Source organism: Xiphophorus couchianus, chromosome 12, assembly GCF_001444195.1.
Source record: "Xiphophorus couchianus chromosome 12, X_couchianus-1.0, whole genome shotgun sequence".
Lineage (NCBI taxonomy): Eukaryota > Metazoa > Chordata > Actinopteri > Cyprinodontiformes > Poeciliidae > Xiphophorus > Xiphophorus couchianus.
The window spans coordinates 2988363-3008456 of record NC_040239.1 but is presented as its reverse complement, the minus strand read 5'-3'; the positions used below and the strand labels follow the sequence as shown (position 1 = coordinate 3008456).

The window sequence follows — 20094 nt, the reverse complement described above, 5'->3', positions numbered from 1 at the left end:
ACCAATTAACACCATGAGACGGCAGCCAGAGTTTGGAGCAGGATGGATCTGGGTGAGCGGCTTCTTTCTCACAAGTTTACAGAGCTGCAGCGACACTAAGGGCATCAACATGAGAATTAACCCAACAACACATTTATTCAAACTGAGATCAACACTTTTTGAGATTTTAAATAAAAAATATTTATCTTTAGATATTTAAAAAAAATTTGGTGTAGTTAATAAAAAAAATCTGATTATTCTAGCTTGAGATTTAGTTGAGCTTGTCAAAAATATTTGGTGATTTCAGTCCTCATTTTTGCAAACTCACATTTATATACCCTGTCATGCAAATGTTTGCTTTCTGCGTCTGCCTGCCTGGGCTGGGAACTCCGCGGAGGCCGGCGATATGAGAAGGATCATCCTTTCCCACTGAATCCACAGCGTTACCACGACGACAGGGAAATCAGCTATTAAACCTTCGCCAGATGATCTGTCTGTGTCAACATCACAACTCATTATTTCTGACCGTGAAAAAAATGAGACTCAAACAACAGGGAATCTGCAGTACTTCCTGAACAATGTGCATCAGATATGACACTTAACACGCCCCAACATTCTCAATAAAATATTCTGCAGTTGAAACATAAGGCTGGTAAATTATGGAAACACACAGAGAAGTACTTATTCTATTGGCAGATAATTTCACTTTTAGCAAGACATTTTTCCTATTTCACAGTGAAATAATCTGCCAGTGTAACTAGTAATTGTTCATCAGTATTAAGAAATTATTTACTTAAAAACCAGCTCTGATATCTTGCTGAAAAGTTAATTCTAAGTTAGTTTCATCTTATTTCAAGTGTATTAAGATAGTTGCACTAGAAACTGGATCAAAAATTCTTGCTAATATTTTATGTTTTTGCAGGGTTTAGGATTTGTGGGGGACTATGGACAACAACCCCAAACGGACAAAATCCAAATACTTGAGACCCCTCTGACATTGCTTATTTTAATAGTCAAAACACCACATAAACTCTAGCGTGCATTAGCACAGTTGCAAAGTGATTGAGTAAAGTATCAATTATTCTGACGATTAAATGAGTAATCAAATTTTAAAAATGGCCCCATTCTTTAGGAGCTAATCAAGCTAGCAAAACAAACACGAAAGAGAAAATGCTAGTAAAATACAATTCAGTTTTTTAACAATAAAATTATATTATTTAAAATGCTATATAATTAAAATCACTTTGTCTCAAGTTTGAAGTATTAAAAACCTTCATGAAATAAATATTTCTAATCTTTTTTTTTTTTCTTGGCTTTTTAGTTTACATTTTTTAATATTTGCTGTAGTTAATCAGCAAATACATATAAGGTCAGGCAAAAATGTATTTCCACGCCAGATTCTGTACTAAGATTAAGAGTTTTTTGGAAAGGGAACAAACTTGTCACCTGTTATCAGCCATTAAGGAGCTTAATGCTGTAGATGATGTTTCCTGCTGAGATCCAGGACGTCCTGTTGGGAAACACCAGTTCCGTTTGCAGTACACACACTGATCTATGACATTTTTTTCTTCTTAGAGTAAAATTATCCCACACTTTTAATACTTATTGTCTTTTTCTTGACCGCGCTACTTGCCGTCCGTCGCCGTTTCCCTCCATAGCTACTAATAATAGCACTTAGCATTCGTCCACCGCTGGTTGGCGGAAATGAGAGCGTTGTGTAACACAAATAATAGTCCGACCGCCGGAACACAGTCGCTAATTTGTAAAGCATTATTTAACAAAGCCTCGATTAATTTTTAAGATTTCTTTTTTTAAGAGCTCTTTGAGTCATTTGATTAATTGCCGCAGCTGCAATATGTATAAATATGTACAGTGGAAACCATCTTAGCTCTACAACAGGAGGTAATATCTAACTACATTCTTCCTAGTCTTGAACTAAGGTGCTTTAACTCCAAAAAAATAAAAAAAAATAAAATTGGCCAATAATTATTATGAGTTGTTCCACGAATACTAAGCTGCAAATAGACGAGGTTCTACTTTATTAACGTAAGGTAAATTTAAAGAGCAACTTTACAGGAGAAAAAAAGTGAAGTAATACAGTTTTGAATGTTTTTTTTTAAATTATGGAAATAACTGCAAAATGTCCTTAAACTAAAAAATGTTATGAGCCTTACCATCTGTTTTATTGTTTGAATGCTACAGTATTGATGCATTTTATATGCATCAATACTGTTTGTATTTGTGTGGTTTGAGCAGGTTTTCACAGCAAAAGGAGGAATCTGATACTTTAATGGTTAAAAAAAATTAATGTGTATGCAATGCCACAGCTAAATCCATTCAAACACTGACATTTACCCCCTTAGCAATGGTATATATGTATTTTTAAATCACATTTTGAGACAGATTACTCTGTCTTTTCTACAGCATAAGCTAGACTGTCTACTGCAGGGAAATGCAATCAACATTTTGCTGCAATACTTCACAGAAAAAGCACTCCAGAACTCTGGTGGTAACATTTTACAGTCACGATATCACACTGAGGCTTCTTGGACATTTGGCTTTCGGCACGTTGCTGCAGCAATTGCCAAAAAGAGCCACCCATGTGCAAATCAGCTCCAAGTGTGCCAGCTGAAAGGATAACAGCTCATCAGTCATGACTAGGGGATACTGGCTCAGTGTCAGACGCCTGGTGAGGGTTCACCAAAATAAAGAAGAAAAAAAAAATCATGGCGGCTCCTAATTAGCGCTCAAATATAATTAGAAGGAAAACGAGTGATATGATGTTAAAAGACAGTGACAGTGACTCTGGAGTGGCAAACTGTTCTTCTGCTAACTGCATCCTTCTTGTTTTCTCGTCAGATAAGCAAAGAAAGGAAATGTAACAGGATATTAAAACCAGTAACGCACCAGCAAAGATGAGCACACAGCGCTGCTGCAGGCTGATCTTCGATAGCCACCATGGAAATAACGCACTTTTGGTAAATAAAAAGCAATGAGAAGACATTATGTGCTTCCCAATAAATTAGATTATCATCAGTGAGTTCACTCATGTCAGAAATTAAATTTAAAAAGGTGAAACCCTCATTATAAAGATTCATTACACTCAACAATGTATCTTAAGTGTCAGCTGTCGTTAATTTTGATGATTATGACTTACAGTTAATGAACCACCACAGTGGAGCATATTGCTGTTAAAAAATCCCCTCAGGATGTATGTTTTTTATTTCCCATCAGCAACTTGAATTTCAGAATGACTGTCTTTTTTCAAGATGGCTGACATTTTTGGGCCTTTTATTTATTTATGCGCTTTATTGTTTGAACTGAATTATTACAATAAATTATATAGACGTCCAATTCTTGCATGAAATTTAAGTTAATCTTCTCATCAAGAGATGAACTAAAGAATGCAGGAAACAAACACTTGTTACCTAACATACATTTACATCACTTGCTTATACTATGTAATCTTTGTATTTGCTGAGAATAAATACAGTGTATATATGTTCAATTTATTGATATTTAAAATGTGATTTTAAAGATATTCCCACTTATTTAAGAAGAAGTTATAACCTAAGGTCTGTACCTGGTGAACAGTAGGAAGATAATGTTAAAATATTCAACAGCCTTTGTTAAAATGTTTCTCTTCTGAGCCAAAGGGCCCATAGACAATTTAAACCTTTTCCTTTGACCTTCTGAGTTCCTGCTACTGATTCTATTGTACGGATATAAAAATAGTCAGAGCCTGGTTATAATGCAGCTCTGCATATGCCAGCTGGTTTAAGACACACAGCGCAGCAAACACCTTGATTTATAGGAAAGAAAACAGACTGTTGTTTCATTTCTTCGATTTCAGGGTCTTTAAAATGAAAAACAAAGCGATAAACAGTCGAGTGATTCTCCGGGATTTTCTCTTCAACCAGTGAGCATCTGTCAGCGGAAAAAAAATAATAAAAAGATGTAAGTCTAAATCTCTGGTGCTTGAAACAAAAACCAGCAAGCGGAAAATGGTGAAAGCAGGGATATAACAAAGTCTTGACTCCTGTCTTAAGGATAAATATGGCCCCTCTGGCTAGCAGGAAGGAAGAGACAATATCTTAAGACTAACATTTTTAGTTTATATTTTATCTAACAAGGACAGTTCCACTGTGAGTAAAAGCTAATTTTTGGCCAAGCGGCAGAAAAGGCAACAATTACAAGTAGTTGCACAATTAAAATGCCTTTTAAATAATTAAAAACAACCATAAAGACCCAATCTCTGGTGCTGGTGTGAGCCACCAGCCCCGACGCCACCCTGCAAGGAGAAGAATGGATGTTTCTCTGACAACCCCCGCATTGTGCAGAAAGTGTAAAAGCAAGGAATCACATTAATTCATCAAATCCTTTATTGCTATGTGCTCCCCAGTACAACAAACAGCATCAGTAGTGTGCAATTCCATCTACACAAACAATACAAAGCAAAACAGAGCAGAAGCGAACGGTGTTTGAAAGCACGGATAAAACAACAGCGTCGATACAGTACATGGAGAATCCTATGCTAGAGCATCTGTCTGCGGCTCAGGGATTGTCATTTATCACCTACAACTACACTATTATCAAGCTCTCTAGAACATTAGCAGCAACTTTTAAAGGCAAAATTAAAAAGGAACTGGGGAGGAAAATGTAAAACAAAAGAAATAAAAAGTCAAAAAGCATAAAACACTAGTTTTTTTTATTAACTCTGATCAGTCAGTACATGCTGCTGTGATGAACAGTCACGATTCTTAACATCTACGAAACAGCTGAGAAAAAAAAAAACAGCCTTCTGACAAGTGACTCAAAACTGAGCATGTATATTTACAACTAAATGCAAAAAGTCATTCCTATTCTATCACATTTATTTATTTGAATGACAAAAGAAGGTGATTCGGTTTCCATGATGTACCTGCTGCAGTTTACTGCACTCACTGTAAAAAAGCAGAACCATTTGACTTTCAATAAATATTTATGCTCTCAATGCTATATACATGTCTCACTGTACATTGGCACACAGGAGTGAGTGTGAAAAGCTGAAAACTATTTGCTGAAAACACAAAACCGTGTCTTTGGCTATTGCAGTCAGATGCATGGTGGTAGTTAGGAAATCCTTTTCAGAAATAAATTAGCTTTCTCTCTGCAGAACTTCAGTTCGCCATAAAAAAGCGATTATTAAAGAATCTAGGAGAAAAAAGGTTTCATACACAGTAGGATTCTGATGAAAGTCCAGCTTATTGTGCTTAGTTTGGCTTTTATCCTGTAAAAAAATTAAACGTTCAACACAGAACTTTATCAGCCTAGACTTGACCGCAGACTTTTTGAACTGTATTTATTTCTAGACTTTTTTTCTTCAAGCTCTGAAACAATAACTCGACTGAAATGTGTCAGTCTTTATTGTAAATCCATTCAATTAGTTAATATATTTATTCAAGCTAAGTTGGTATCAAGTAAATTCTTTCTAGTAGAGGTTGAACAGTTTTTTTTTGTTCTGGTCCACATGTTTGTACTTTTAATTCCCGAAAACGCAGTAAAATAAAATCTATTTATTCAACAGCTGAAATATCCGGGTTCCTATAACAATAATAACAGCTCGGCATTAATACTTGAACAGAAAAAAGTTGAGGAAAATAAAAGTGAAATTATTTCCTACAAAAATTAAATGTTTATAAAGGATTTAAAAAAAATAAAAGCACATTCTCCTCTGTAAAGCCCTTTGGTTCCTGAAGCACCAGTCCAATGCCCTTCATCAATTTTATCACAAAGTATTAGCAAATTAGAAAATCCTTGATTTAAAAAATCAGCACCTTAAAATGTTTAAAAGAAAAACATTTGAAAACTCTAACAATAACTTAATTTTATACTCTATAGCGTATCTGACATTCATTTTAATGGAATATGTAGATGAGGTGAAACAGAAAAATAATGCTGGCACCACATTACAATGAACTTAACACTGTAACATAAATAGTATAAGATGCATACAAATTGGTCCCCAGATAAGCCAAGTTACAAAAAGCTGTTTCCAGTGGTGAAGATTAACTCACCTCAGCATGCTGGAAGCTGGAAACAGAGTGAAACTGATGGCATGACCTACTTTCTGATTAATCTAGTGAATAATGATCTGACCAATTTGGGGCACTAAAAAAAACAAACAAAAGCAAGAAGAAAACAAGGCTGAGAACATAATCCAACATCTTTGATCCCAACACATTACAGAGGCAACGGGACTTGATGTTCCAAAAAAAAAGCATTGCTTCATTTCATCACTTTTAGACCTACATCACATGAACTTCTTTAATATGCCTGCATACAAGGCAGCTCATGTATTGTCTCTCATATGAGCTGTTACATAATGTTTTGGAAATAATAGCTGGTTGTAGTCAGAAAGCAACACATCCGAAATGTATGTCTCTGCCAAGTTTTTAGCACTTCCTGTCAAAAAGAGAGGCTTGTTAAAACGGTCAAAAAAACAAACAAAAAGAGAGGTGCTTGGTGGATCATTTCACAGAACAAAACAATGTTTTGTCATTTTAAAAACAGGTGAAGCTAGTTTGTTAATTTAGTAAGAATACATATTCTAATAAGTGAATTAAAACCTCATTTAGGATATTTCAAATAGTCTTTAAGACTTGCGATCTGAACAAGAGTTTTGTTCGAATCAGATGAGACTTACAATCACTGGCCAGTTGATTGGCTGCACCAGTTCAGTAACTCAAATTTCAAATCAGTCACCAAAAAGGCAGAAACTGAATTTATTAAGACATCTAGACAGAAGTTTAAACTAAGCATTCGGATGGGGAACAAAATGAGGATTTAAAGGATTTTGAACTTGGCATAGTTGTTGGTGTCTGACTGGATCGTCTAAGTATTTCAGAAACTGCAGAAATACTGCAGAAAATTCATGCACAGATTTTCAGGCACAGCCATCTTTTAGATTTACAGATAATGGCCAGAAAAAGAGAAAATACCCCATAAGTAGCAGCTATGTGGACAAAAAGGCCTGGTTGATGCCAGAAAAGAACAAGTAGAAGATAAGAAGATAAGAAGGGAACGATAGCTCAAATAGGCCCTTCTAGCCACAAAGGTACATGGAATATAATCTGACTCTTATCAGCTTAAAAAGAGAAACAGGTTTAAAATCGCACAAGCTCACCAAAACTGGACAAATACAAACTAAAAACCTATTTTCTAGAAGTAAGTCATGATTTGAGCTCAGACATTCAGATGATACTGGATTTGGTTTTGCCAACAGTTCAGTCTGCTGCTGGTTTAATGGGGTGAGGCGATATTGTCTATTATGTTGGACTCCATAGCACCTATTAAGTGTTGTTGCTTTAGCACCAAAAAACTCAATTTTATGCTGCATAAAACTGTAACTTAACAGCCTCTGGTTCCAAGCTTTGGGATGTGGTGGATCAGGGATTTCACTTCAATGCAGCCAATAAATCTGCAGCAAGAGTCATGTGATCATGTCAATGTGGAGCTAAATCTCCCAGAAATATTCATGAGAATTTAGTGAAACTATGTTTGTTTTAGGAGCATTTTAAAATGTCTAAACAGAGTCCAAACAAGCACAAGCAGAGTGACCGATAGCCGGTGAGTATGATTCACTTCTTTAATGTTTCAAGTCTTACTGAGCAACAATGTTTATGATTCATGAAATAATTAAACTCTTCTGTGCAGAAATTTCATGTTTTTTTGCAGACGTATCTAGGAAGCTAATCTTTGTACCATGAAGCTTTTGAAAAATGAAATAATAGTGATATGTTGTATATTAGCTTTTGACAGTGGAACCAAAGTCAAATTTATTTATTGTTTGCACTAACTTGGGGAATGCGGCTTATTCAGATGCTGGATTTAATTTTTTTTTTTTAATTTAAAGAGCTAGAGTTATTTACGGTAAGCTAAGCTAACCGTCTCTAGCTCTAGAATCGAGGGTGCCACTGTTTATAAAAACATAAACTTACAAAAAACATATTTGTAACAAGAAAATATTCAGAATGTATGTTCGTTCTGAATATTTTAACTTAATTTTCATTCCTTCTGATATTAACAGCACCAATATTGAACTTGCTAGCCACACTAAGCTAGCAAAAGGGAATATTTCAAAGTTTTCTTGATTTCTCAAGGTAATACTGATATTTTCAGGTGTGGTATTTACAGAAAACTGTAGAAATACTGTCATAGAAATTAAAAGGCAGCACATCTCAAAAAAACAAAACAAAACAAAGCTAACATTTAGCATTTCATGTTAGTTTTGATTATTTTTTATTATGTAAATTCTTCTCATTATTGACCAAGTCAAGTTTCTAAATATTTCAGTTTTTTTGGCAAGAAAAATGGCAGTTAAAGATTTTGTTAAAACTTCACATCTTTGTGAATTAAGGCATTCCAGAAAAAAAAAAAACGTAGTAAGCAAACAAGAAGAGCAGTGCCACTATGTCTAATATAAAAATTAACAGTTCAAAACATTTTCTTTTTTCTCGCCTCACAAATGCAGCTTGAAATTTTCCCTTTCAGAGATTTAATTAGCTCCGTCTGCTGCGGCTATTTTCTTCATCGTCTATTAAGCGCCTAATGTAAACCTTTAAGCTCACACTGCTCAATTTCAAAACTCAAAAAATACATATATTCCCATTTAAGAGATTATTAAAACGAAAGAAAACAGACTGTATGATTGGTTTTAAACTCATACGACAACAAAAAACAGAAAACAAATCTGTGTTAAAACAATTCAGACTAAAAACAGGAGATGAGATATAATTTCTAAATCTTTTGATATTTCTTAATGTTTGTGATAAGTCGTTTTTAGTTGTTGGAGTCTTAAAATGTCTGTTGCAGGCAGCAGACCACAGGTTTTATTAAGGATGAACGTTGCACAGTGTGAACTTGGCTTTTCCTGCTAAGGGGCCCTCATATTATTTTTGACAGAAACTGAAAAATAAACCAATCAGAACAAAAATTTGGGAACTTTAACAAACATCTCACTGAAGTTTTGATTGTTTAAGATGACCAAAATCCAGAATTCAATGCTGTGTTTTGAATAAAGCAGCAATTTCTTTGGAAAACTACATGTTGGACTCAGACTAACAAACTGACAGAGACCTCTTTCTCAGTTTCGTTTTGTAATTTGACTTGAACAAAATTCCCTTTGGATCATGTGTGCCTTTATTTGAACTCTTTCAGCTCAAAGACTGAGAGAGCTCTCTGGGAATGTCAGCGTTGTATTTAAAGTCCATTTCAGGGGGCGATGATATCAATAAACACAAAGTGAACCAGCACTTTTCCTTTCACCTTCCGACTCTCTGTGGTGTATTTGGTGAGGCAGGAAAACCTACTGTCCATGAGGAGTCCTAAAGGGAACACGCTTCACTTTCATCTCTCAACTTTAGAGTATGACGTAGGCCACCGGCTCCCCATAAAACCACCTGACCTTTGACCTTCTGGCTCCTTGAGGAGCGATGGGGTGAGGTTTAAATCTCGTGGGACTCTCTTGGGTGCTTTGGAAATCTTTGGCTGGACTTTCTTTAGCGGCGCTGGGGTTGTGATGCGTTTTGCAGCGCTGCTTTTTCCAGAGCTCTGCTTGCCGCCGCCGGTGGCGTTGGCCATTAATGTCTCCAGCAGCTGGGACGCTGATCCGAAGCGGAGGTGTTCCTCCACCTCCGCCGCCTCCGAGAACAAAGACAAACTTCCAGTGCGCTTGCTGCACGACTCGCAGCACAGCTTGTTGTAGCCTGGAATAGAGCAGTATCTTGCTAACACCTCCATTTGGCAGAAGATGGATTTGTCTCCGCTGCACGGCTCATCTGAAAGTGAAACAAAAGAAGACGACGGCTCGGTATACATCACAGAGCAAAGAGGTGCTGCTTTTGTTCAGAGAATCAGAGCGCTGATAGAGGTTATACACGAAACATTAGCTGCACTTTCAGGAAAACGGAGCTCTGCTGCGACGGGAGGCGTGACTTGATTCCCCTTAGAAACGTACAAATGAACTCCAGGAAGGTTTTGCTCTGGCTCCGGTTCACGCTGTCACTCATTATTCATACACCAGAGTCACAGTGGTAGGCGTTTTTTATATTTGAGGAATAGAAATGTGCTGGTGTTCGAAACCACTTAGGAAGCATTAATGCCACTCCAGAGCAACTATCAGAATAATAGAAAACCTTCTTCCTGTACCACTAATGCATTAAAGCACTATACAGAAACTATTTGCAGTATTTGGAAAATATATAGTTGAACAGCAGAAATAGCTAAAAGCACAGTAAAGTCTGCAAGTAAATCAGCTAAACATAAATTATTAGTTTAAATTAAGTTTTTATTCTCACTGACACAGTAAAGACCTAAAAGCTGGGTTATGTAACTTTTATAAAAAATGTCTTTACATATTTACTGTCAACAATCTGTGAAAAGGTCGATGTCCTCCATCTTTTACCTGAGCTACTATTACTGTCTGAAGAAATGAACCGCTCCCGACCAAAACCAGCCGATCAGAGAAAGGAGGAGGGGCTTAGCGCTGTCAAACATCCTTGTGTACTCTCTGCTAAACGTAATAATGGTGGAGAAAAAACTTAATGTTACAGGAAAATCATTTATCTGCCATTAATAGTGGCTATGGTAACTAGCCTTAGCATTCATGGCACCCTATGCTAGCTGTGGCGTAACACGGGCTTGATTGACAGCGCTAAGACCTGCTGACTGATTGTTTCTCGATGGCACGGGGAGGGGAGCTCAATCTATTCACAGATTTTCTGTCTCATACTAAACTGTCACAACCTGGAGATTGTTTTAACAAATATTGAAAAAACTTTTTGTTTTATAAAAGTTACATCCTTCAGCTTTAAGGGAGGAAAAACAATACAAACTTACATGGCCCATCTATAAAAATGAAATGGACCTCAGGATAAATGGTCAAAAATTAGCAAACTGAAGAAGTCACTGAATGGAATCTAACCTGTGACATGCTCACCATGGCATGGTCCCGGTCTGCACGGCCTCACCGCCTCAGGCTTGTCCCCGTAGCACTGATCTCCGGTCTTGCAGGTCACCAGCCGTCGCTCCAGCCCCTCTCCGCACGTCACGGAGCACTGGACACGGAAAGAGCAGAAATTAGTGGAGGAAGGTCACACAGGCGCCAGTGAGCGTCTGGGTAATTGGCCAGGATAACAAGCTGACTTCCACGTCCACCTGAAAGCTAAATGCCTCACAACATTGTGTTTACCTCCAGCCCGCTTTGTTAGGGCTGAACGGTGGAGTCTGCAGGGAATAGAATCAACCAGTTAGCACCAAAACATTTCATCTGCTGGGTAACTGGAAGCTGTGAGACTTTCCAACCAGATTTACTTTATAAGGCAACTTTCTATTGACTGAATTGATTTTTTGAACTTTTTGAAAGACTTTCTTTAAGATGTAGGCAACTTTGGTTACTTCCATTGTGTAAGTGTACTATTGAATTACTCAGAAGCAAAGATAAATTACTTTATTATATAGAAAATACAGTAACACTCTAATTGAAGGGGTGTACATAAGACTGACACAACAGCTGTCACAGGCATGAGGGAGTGACTGTTGTCATAAAGTGTCATTTGGTAAATAATGACACTTTTAATGCAAAGTTGATATTTGCAATTTAGCAGTAAATTGTCATTATTTACCAAATAATGCAAAGTTGACATTTTTAAAGCTCTTTTAATGCAACAACAGTAATAAAGATTCATTTAGACTCCTTCATGTTCATGACAGGTGTTATGTCAGTCTTATACACAGCCCTTCAAAAAAAGTGCTGCAGAAAAGACCAATATTTTGCCCATATTGATGCATCTAATGAACTGTTTAGTAAGATCAATTAGGGTTTCATAACGAATCTCAAGACAATAGAAATTTACCTCATGAACTGAATGACAGTTTTAAGAGGTACTTATCAAATAAAATGACACCACTAATAGAGTGTAAATCACATCACACAGGTGTTATTTTTATCAGTAGCTACATTCGCTTACAGCAGCAGCTGTTAAATTGCTGGATGTTCCTTTCAGGATGTTGCTGGCTGCCTGTTAAAATCGGATCTCCAGCTGGCCTGGATGGAAATATGAGCTCATGTTTGAAATCTGTTTCCTTTTGCCTGAATGCTGTCCATGAAAAAGATTTCAAGGTAAAAATTTTAAATGTAAAAATTTACGGCGAGTGAGGAAGATCCCTGGAGTAAAACAAAACACCTAATATTTAGTCTTTTTGCAACTATGGCATGAAAAACAAGAACTAAGTGTTTGAGGGCAAACGGTGCATGTACAGGAGGGAACTATCATGTGAAAAAATGAGGACACCCAGTAAAAGAATGTGTTTTCCAGACATATGGGACATTTTTCTAGCTGCTCTCCTCATGCGGTATCACGCCATCCTTTGACTCTTCTCCTGCTACAAGAATCATCTCCATGTCCTCGGATCTTCTCTGAGGTTTTCCTCTTTTTCATTTCCGACATCCTCTGTCCAGGGAATCAGCCATCTGTCCTCAGAACAGGATCAAACTATGTCTACTTTCCTCTGTCTTTATGTCCAAGCCGCCTGCCTGTAGCTGTTGCTCTGATCTGATCCTCTGAACTGTTACACTGAATCTATCAGTAGCTGCAAATGTGTGCAAATCTTTGTTTATATTTTGTTAATGTAAAAAAACCCCAACACAATTTCACAATTGTGGTGTTTCCAATGACATTGAAATCACACTTGAATAAGCTTGTTCACATAAGAAATAAAAAATCATGGTGACAACGGACGTAAGCAGTTACATGAGATATATTCATAATGTAGCCATGGCGCTAAGCAGAGTTGGGGAAATTGTGGTGATTTTACAGAAGAGATTTGGATTCAACCCGTTGGAATGACACACAACATTTTATAAACTGTGTGATGTGAGAGTTCTGGTGGAGCCAAAAGCAAACCATCACCCTCCAACCCCTTCCTGTCTTCTTCTTTGTCGTCTCTGCCAGCGGTAACATCCTGTTGGTGATACTGTCACTTGTGTGATGTGAAAAAAGTGTTTCCATTGCAGTTTTGCGAAATATATCCATTTCAATACACCTTAAAAATCACCTCATCCTAGTGCAAAAACCTTTTATTGAGTTTTTTTTTTTTTTTGGTGTGTTTCCATTGAGTGAATCTATTTTCCTAATTTCAATTTGCCCAATTTTTTTTTTTTTTCCATTTTTTTTCTCTGAAGAGTTTTGCGGCGCTAGTGGCTCGTATATTTTTTTTTGTACAGTAGGCAGACAGGAAGGAGGGTGAGGAGAGGGGGGAAGACATGCGGTAAAGGTCGTCGGGACTGGGAGTCGAACCCGCGACGTCCGCGTCGAGGACTAAGGCCTCCAAACGTGGGGCGTGCTAACCCCCTGCGGCACCACAGCACGCCTCCAATTTGCCCAATTTTAATGGAAACGCAAGTAGTGACTCCAACCATACACCTCACCACAACCTGACTCTCTTCATCCATGTCCTGGACTGAATGACTTCCTTAAGGTGGCATCAAGAAATTATCAGTCTGTTAAACTAATTCTGAAGTTGGTTGTTCAAGAAAAACATGCAAGTGTAAAAGTTGAATTAGGGGGCCGTGACCAGCAGCAGCTCATTTGGATTCAAAGCAGCTTAAAAAGAGGCAGAACTGACCAAACAGAAATCTCATTATCCAAGCAGGATTTTGAACAAGAAAATGTGACAAACATGTTTTGTGTAGACCATAAACTCATCCTAACCTGATCAAGTAAGCATAATAAAACCACTGCTGAACTACTTTACAAAACATTTAAGATATTTTACCAGTGATGTGAACTGAGACCAAGGACAGAACTTTATACAAGCCGTAGTTTTTTCTGGTCAGAGAACTTTTGGAGTACCTGAGACCAGGTGCCCGTCCTCCACTGGGCCGGACACGGGGTTCTGTTACAGGGTCTCCGGCTCTCCGGCTTCTCCCCGCTGCAGTATTTGCTGTGGATGGAGCGGCTGGTGTCGTCATGGAGGAAATGTATGCAGCGAACCGTCCGGATCTGGAAACCCAGGGAGCCGCAGGTTTTGGTACAATGCTCCCAGTCTTCAGAGATCCATCTGCAGAATTTAAAAGAAGGAGAACGCTGAGGCTAGTTATGATGTAAAAACTAATTTCTAAACAACTTTAAAGAAATGTTGTCATCTACAAGTACACAAGTTGTCCTTTATTGGGTGTTTTCATGTTTTTAAAAAAGAAAGTTTGCAGAAGAACAAGATGCAAACAATAAACTTCAGAACATAATGTTTATTTATTAACATTTCAACTAATGATGCATGTTTAGAAGAGGTGGAAAAGTTGCAAATGAGCCACTCATCAGCATACACAGAAAGCACAAATTCAAGGAAGAGTTACCTCCTGTAATGAGGTGCATTCAATTTATACGAATGAAATCAGAATTATGAGGTTTCCTGCTCACCTTGACTTTGAATTAATACTAATGATAGCTACAGCATGACTGATGTGTGCATAAAACATAATGAAAGTTCCAGGAACAAACAGTCTTTTTTTGCACATATGACAGTAGTATTCATAGAAAACTTTATTATTATAGTATACTTTATTTATAGTATATTGTTAGTGTTGTAAATTACAATGCAAGTCAAATTTGTATCTTTCACTATTCGGATAAATAATTGGAGAAGATCAGAGGAGTGCACAGGCTCAAACAATAAACCCACAAGGTTAGAAAACACGAGCCAAATCTTTTTACATATTGATCATGGTTCAAAACGCTGTAAAAAACAAATAAATCAGCTCCGCTTCAAGAAGAAATCAAAAAACAAAAAGGCTTAAGTTCACCAAAAGGCAATGCAAGCATGATTATTGATGCTACTCTGAGCTAATGAGACTAAAAAAGGCTTTTTGGTCATCAGGAAACTGTTTTCCGTCAAGTTTGGAACATACCAGGGTCGAATGATCATTTCTGCATGGCAAAGAAAATTATTCAGGATTTATGGAAATGTGTATAATAATAAAAATGGGAAACTTCTGAACTCAGACAGAAGTTCTCCATTAAAAATGATTTCCATTACAATTTTCTCTTATAAAAACACTTGAGTGGTTAAAGGGAACATATTTAAATGAGAGAAAATGACCTTGTCAGAAAAGCTTAAACCCATATCCAATTGGGAAAATGCTAAATAACTTAAAGATCACTGAAGCAGCCAGGAGGCTAAAGGAGCTGCAGAAGCTTCAGATACCTGCACAAAGTTTGCAAAGGAGTTCAAAGAAGTAAAGACGTGGTTTGGTTAAATAGATATATACCCTGAGGTCAGCTGTCTTTCTTGTTTTGTTCATTGCAGAATAGAACATCTTTTATGCCTTTAAAGCGGAGATATGCTAGGTTGATCGCCATTTTAATTCCAGCTGGTAATAATCCAAAAAACACCAGAAGGCTTGAAGGCTTTACTGAGGTATTTCATCACAGAAAAATATGTATTTATTCCCTGGGAGATGTGGCTCTGTTCAAAACAAAACAAAGCCCAGCGGCTATTTATGGTAGTTCCTTTCCAAATAAGCTGCTACGCTGCTGATACATCCGACACATCCCTTTAATCATGACAGCGTGCGAGGAAGGCAGTCATCTTTGTTCGACTCGACGCTCTGCAGCTGTTCGCTGCCACAGCTGCAGCTAACACTGACTCACACTTCTGCCCCCAAATCATCTGCTCTGCAAGGGGAAGTTAGTTTCCTCACTTAGCTTATTCAGTTAGCTTTCTCACTTAGCTTTCTCAGTTAGCTTACTCACTTAGCTTTGTCAGTTAGCTTTCTCACTTAAATTCCTCACTTAGCTTACTCGGTTAACTTACTCACTTAGCTTAGTTAGCTTAATCAGTGCACTTACTTACTTGACTTATTCAGTTTGCATCCTCAATTACCTTACTCTCTTAGCTTACATAGTTAGCTTCCTCAGTCAGTTTACTCAGTTAGCTTAGTCAGTTAGTTACTCTGTTAGCTACCTCAGTTAGCTTCCTCAGTTAGTTTACTCTGTTAGCTTCCTCACCTAGCTTCCCTAGTTAGCTGCCTCAGTTAGCTTTCTCAGTTAACTTACTCACTTTGCTTCCCTACTTAGCTTACTTAGTTAGCTTCCTCAGTTAACTTCCTCAGTTGGTTTACTCACTTAGCTTAGTTAGCTTAATCAGTTTGTTTACTCACTTGGCTTATTAAGTTAGCTTACTCTCTTAGTTTATTCACTTAGCTTACTCCCTTCAGAGAAAACATTCCTTTACTGGAGCAAGTTTGTTCGCTCAGGCAAACAAGAACAAATGCTTCCATGTTCTAGGTAGATGTCCCTATTTTTATGAGTATTTATGAGCTTCATATCTGTTTGCTGCTTCCAGCAAAGTTCAGCCTGATGCTCCATCCATCGCTTGCAATCAAATGACAAAGGAAAGATGAATGACTCGACATTCTATGTTCATAAAAGAATAAATTACCAACAAGGGAGCAAACAAGCTCAAACTGTCAGGAAACTGATATTTCTGAAGCACTTTGCTCTTGTTTTTGCCAAAGAAACAACTTCAAGGAGAGAGTGTCACAAACTACGTTAAAATGTTCACCTAAAGCAAGATCAGCAGACTCTGAAATACAATCTAATTAACCTGTCGCTTCCTATTTTTATGCCACTTTATTCAAAGCTATTCCTGAAAGTGAAAATCTGAAATGTCAAAATTAATAATAACTCAGCAGGAGAGCTGGTGGGAGGACAAATTAACGCTCGACTACAGAAAAAAGATAAATTAAAGAGACGACATAGTTAAAATGTTTCCCTCCAGCTGAGTTCAAACAGTTCAGGAACTGTTCGTTTGTTCAACCAGGAGAATCCTCTTTTTTCAAAAATGTCAAATATCCCTGTTATTGCGACAGACTGGCGATCCGTCCAGGGTGACCCGTCCAGGGCGACCCGTCCAGGGCGCCCGGAACGGTAGCCGGAGATCGGCACCAGCACCTCCAGACCCCAGTAGAAAATGGATGGATGGATTCCTATTATACGGATTTGGTAACTAACTGATAACTAATAATTAACCTTTCAAATATGAACAAAGCTTATATTACCAAGTATTTTTAGTTTAGATTCTAGTGCAAACATCTTAATACACTTGAAAAAGACAAATCTAAGTTTTCAGCAAGATATAGGAGCTTGTTGATAGATTCTTAGTATTAGCCACATAAATGCTTTTCGAATTTGTATTTTTGTTTATAAGATTTGTTGTGGAAGTGAAGAGGACCCACTACTTTAAATCAAGCAAGTTTCACTCTTTCTTAATTCACCAAAGTTCAGAGCTTCATCTTCCTAAATATCAAACCAGTTTTCTTTCCAGTGCAAAGAGTTAAACATTATTTAAAACTGTACTTCATTAAAGGATTGTCACTTTTTCATTGTTGCATATTTTATTTAAATTTCCATTAATATTTTGTAAATGTGTTTTTATAAGTTCGTATTTCTTACATTGCTGATCGACTGATGAAGGATTGTCTTCTTGGATTATATTAAATTTTGTTCTGTAATATTTGGGTTTAGGATTTATATAAACTCTTGAGTTTTTGCTTCTTTTTGCAGCGTTATTATTACAAACACAGCTTGTTATTAAATAAATAATTCCTTAATGTTAATAAAAAGCACCAATTCCACTGAAAGATTATTTCACTTATAACAAGACAGTTTTTCCATCTGTGAAATAATAAAATCAAGGTTGTATGTAGCCTACATACTGCGATAAAGTATCCTTCCACAGAAGCACAAACAGCTTAAAATTAACATTTTTAAATTAATGTCTGAAATAAAATAACTTCTTCTACACTGTCCTCCTGAATAATGAAATCTAGAAAACTGACATTTTCATATGCATGTTTATGAGAACTTTATAGAAAACATTTGAAGTTCGAAAAGATGATCACATAAAAAGCACTAGAGCGTGATTAATTTGGTTATTTTAATTTTTTATTGACTGACTGCATTGTCTGATCACCAGGATCAAATGTGTGTAATTGACTTTAGTTCAATTAAATTAACTTTCTTTTGTAAAGTCATACAGCATGTGTTGTGATTTCAATTAACTAAACTTTAAATATACATTAATTTCTAAAAGAGACTCACATTAATTCACAGTAATACATTTTCCACTAATGAACAAAACACTGAAACATGTTCAAAAGCAGAAAAAAAGTTTTCTTTTTATGACGTTTAATTAAAGGAACTGAGTGAAGATGAGAAAGTTCTGCGGTAATAAACGGTAATCAGAGGAAGTTGTACATATATGATCTCTGGGTTCGCGTCAGAACGCAGCAAGCTGCCATCTTCTTCCTTTTCTGTACACAGTTCTGAGAAAACGTTTTCAAATCCCCTTAATTTCTTTCTACTCTGCTTCAAGGGAGCAAAACAGCGAATGAGTTTTCTTTTAAAAAATAGAAAATAACTCCACTGGCTTTCTAAGTTTGTCTTTGGCTGCTTTCTACTTCATGTTCAGTCCAGTTCTGCTGACTGCTGATGATAAAATATTGTAAATGAGGAGAAATTGACAAGTAGATGACATACCTACCGCAGATGAACATATATATTTACTGAAATAGATATTTGATTATAGAGTTGATCATCCTCTTCTGTTATCTGGTTTCACCTGACAGCTCTTTGGAAACGACCTTTTTGCTGCTGAATCTTTTTTTTTTTTCTTTCGGTCTGCTAAACCTTGTTAGCATTTAATTGTTTTCCAAAAATGTGTCCTTGTGACAATCTGCTAGTCACAAAGTGACTAAATAAGCAATTTAAAATTCATTAGGTTGTCATTTAGGTGACCACTGTGGCCACTACCTTGGGCTTTAGACTCATTTTATGCCTGAATGACTCACAGGACAAAGTTAAGTAGCTTATAAAAAATTGAAATGAAATGAAATTATTACCTTCTACTAGCACTACGCCATCAAACTACCTGCTGAATACAACAAATTCTGGTAAATATTCTCCTTTATTTAAAGATAAATGTAGTTGACCATTGGAAAAGACACAGCATTGTGTTAAAATCACAAAGTTTAACAGGATCTTCTTCATATGGAGCCAGGTGGGGGACATAGCATGGCTAATTCAATAAAAAGATAACTCTGTTTCTCTTTTTGAGCCCAGTATCAGGCACGCTGCTGCTGCTGCTGCTGCTGCTGCTGGTGAGTCAGATCAGGCTCCAGTGTTGTAAAGAAAAGCCAGGTTCGTCTAATATCCTCCCCTGGGTCCTTAACGCTGGTTTTCTCCAGGCTGATGCATGCTGGGATTTTATTTTTGACCCCAGTGTTATCCTTACTTTGGAGCCAGTGGGTCATAATTTTCCCCCTGTCGACGTTCAACGCTCCACTTTCCGCATGATGGTGGAAACATTTACAGTGATGGCGCTGATTGGATCTGAAGATGAATTTGTTGTTCATAGTTAATAAATGTTAAAAAACCTGTAGATTGAAGAGGTTCGTGTGCTGCTGTCACTGTACTTAAAGTTCAGTTAAAGCTGCACAATGTAAATTTTATGTAAAAAATCTGTTTTTTTAAATATTTGATCAAATGTGGTGACAGTCTATTATTAAAAACTTCCCACATAAACTTTATAATAATTGTTGTATATTTTATTCAGGTGTTGGCTATACCTGCTTATATTTAATTTGTTGAAGATAGTCAAACCAAGAGACTAATTTAATACAATCAGGAAACATGTTGTAACATGGAAACTTGTGCAGAAAATGAAGTATTATAAATAAGTTGAATAATTCAGCCTCACAGATGGGGATGATAATTAAACTCCTTTCATGTTTCTCTGTGCATTACATTAAAAATAACTATTAAGTACTTAAGTATATAGAAGTATTGGAGCTGTAGTAATCAGTAAATAAAATTCAGTGTGTTATTTGTTGCATATCTCAGTTTAAACAACAACTCATGTTGTACATTCTTATGTTTTTGCAATAAGTTTTTGTTTTAATAATGTATGCCGTCCCACAGCTAAACCGTAAAGTTATGGATTTAATGAGATTTTTTTTTTCAACTTAAAAATAAAAGTTTGTTTAAAGAAAGTTGTTGAAAGTTTTTTTTCCTATTT

The 20094-nt window shown here is 36.7% G+C and overlaps 1 protein-coding gene and 1 long non-coding RNA gene across 3 annotated transcripts in view; both read right to left on the bottom strand.

Moving 5' to 3' along the window:
- Positions 1-292: 292 nt before the first annotated feature.
- On the bottom strand, positions 293-1690 carry LOC114154154 (uncharacterized). The gene is made up of 3 exons (XR_003597504.1): positions 1573-1690; positions 1426-1489; positions 293-473 (listed from the first exon to the last, which is right to left on the bottom strand). It is a non-coding gene; the product is annotated as an uncharacterized LOC114154154 (long non-coding RNA).
- Positions 1691-4343: 2653 nt separating this feature from the next.
- Positions 4344-20094, bottom strand: part of adamts3 (ADAM metallopeptidase with thrombospondin type 1 motif, 3) — a 160715-nt gene continuing 144964 nt past the window's right edge. The window contains exons 20-22 of one of the 2 annotated variants that reach the window (XM_028032943.1): positions 13872-14079; positions 10943-11075; positions 4344-9797 (exon numbers count right to left, since the gene is read on the bottom strand). In XM_028032943.1, coding sequence (XP_027888744.1) covers positions 9367-9797; positions 10943-11075; positions 13872-14079 — 772 coding nt within the window. In that variant the 3' untranslated portion in view covers positions 4344-9366. The remainder of the gene's footprint in view (positions 9798-10942; positions 11076-13871; positions 14080-20094) is intronic. The other variant, XM_028032944.1, reaches the window with a different exon arrangement.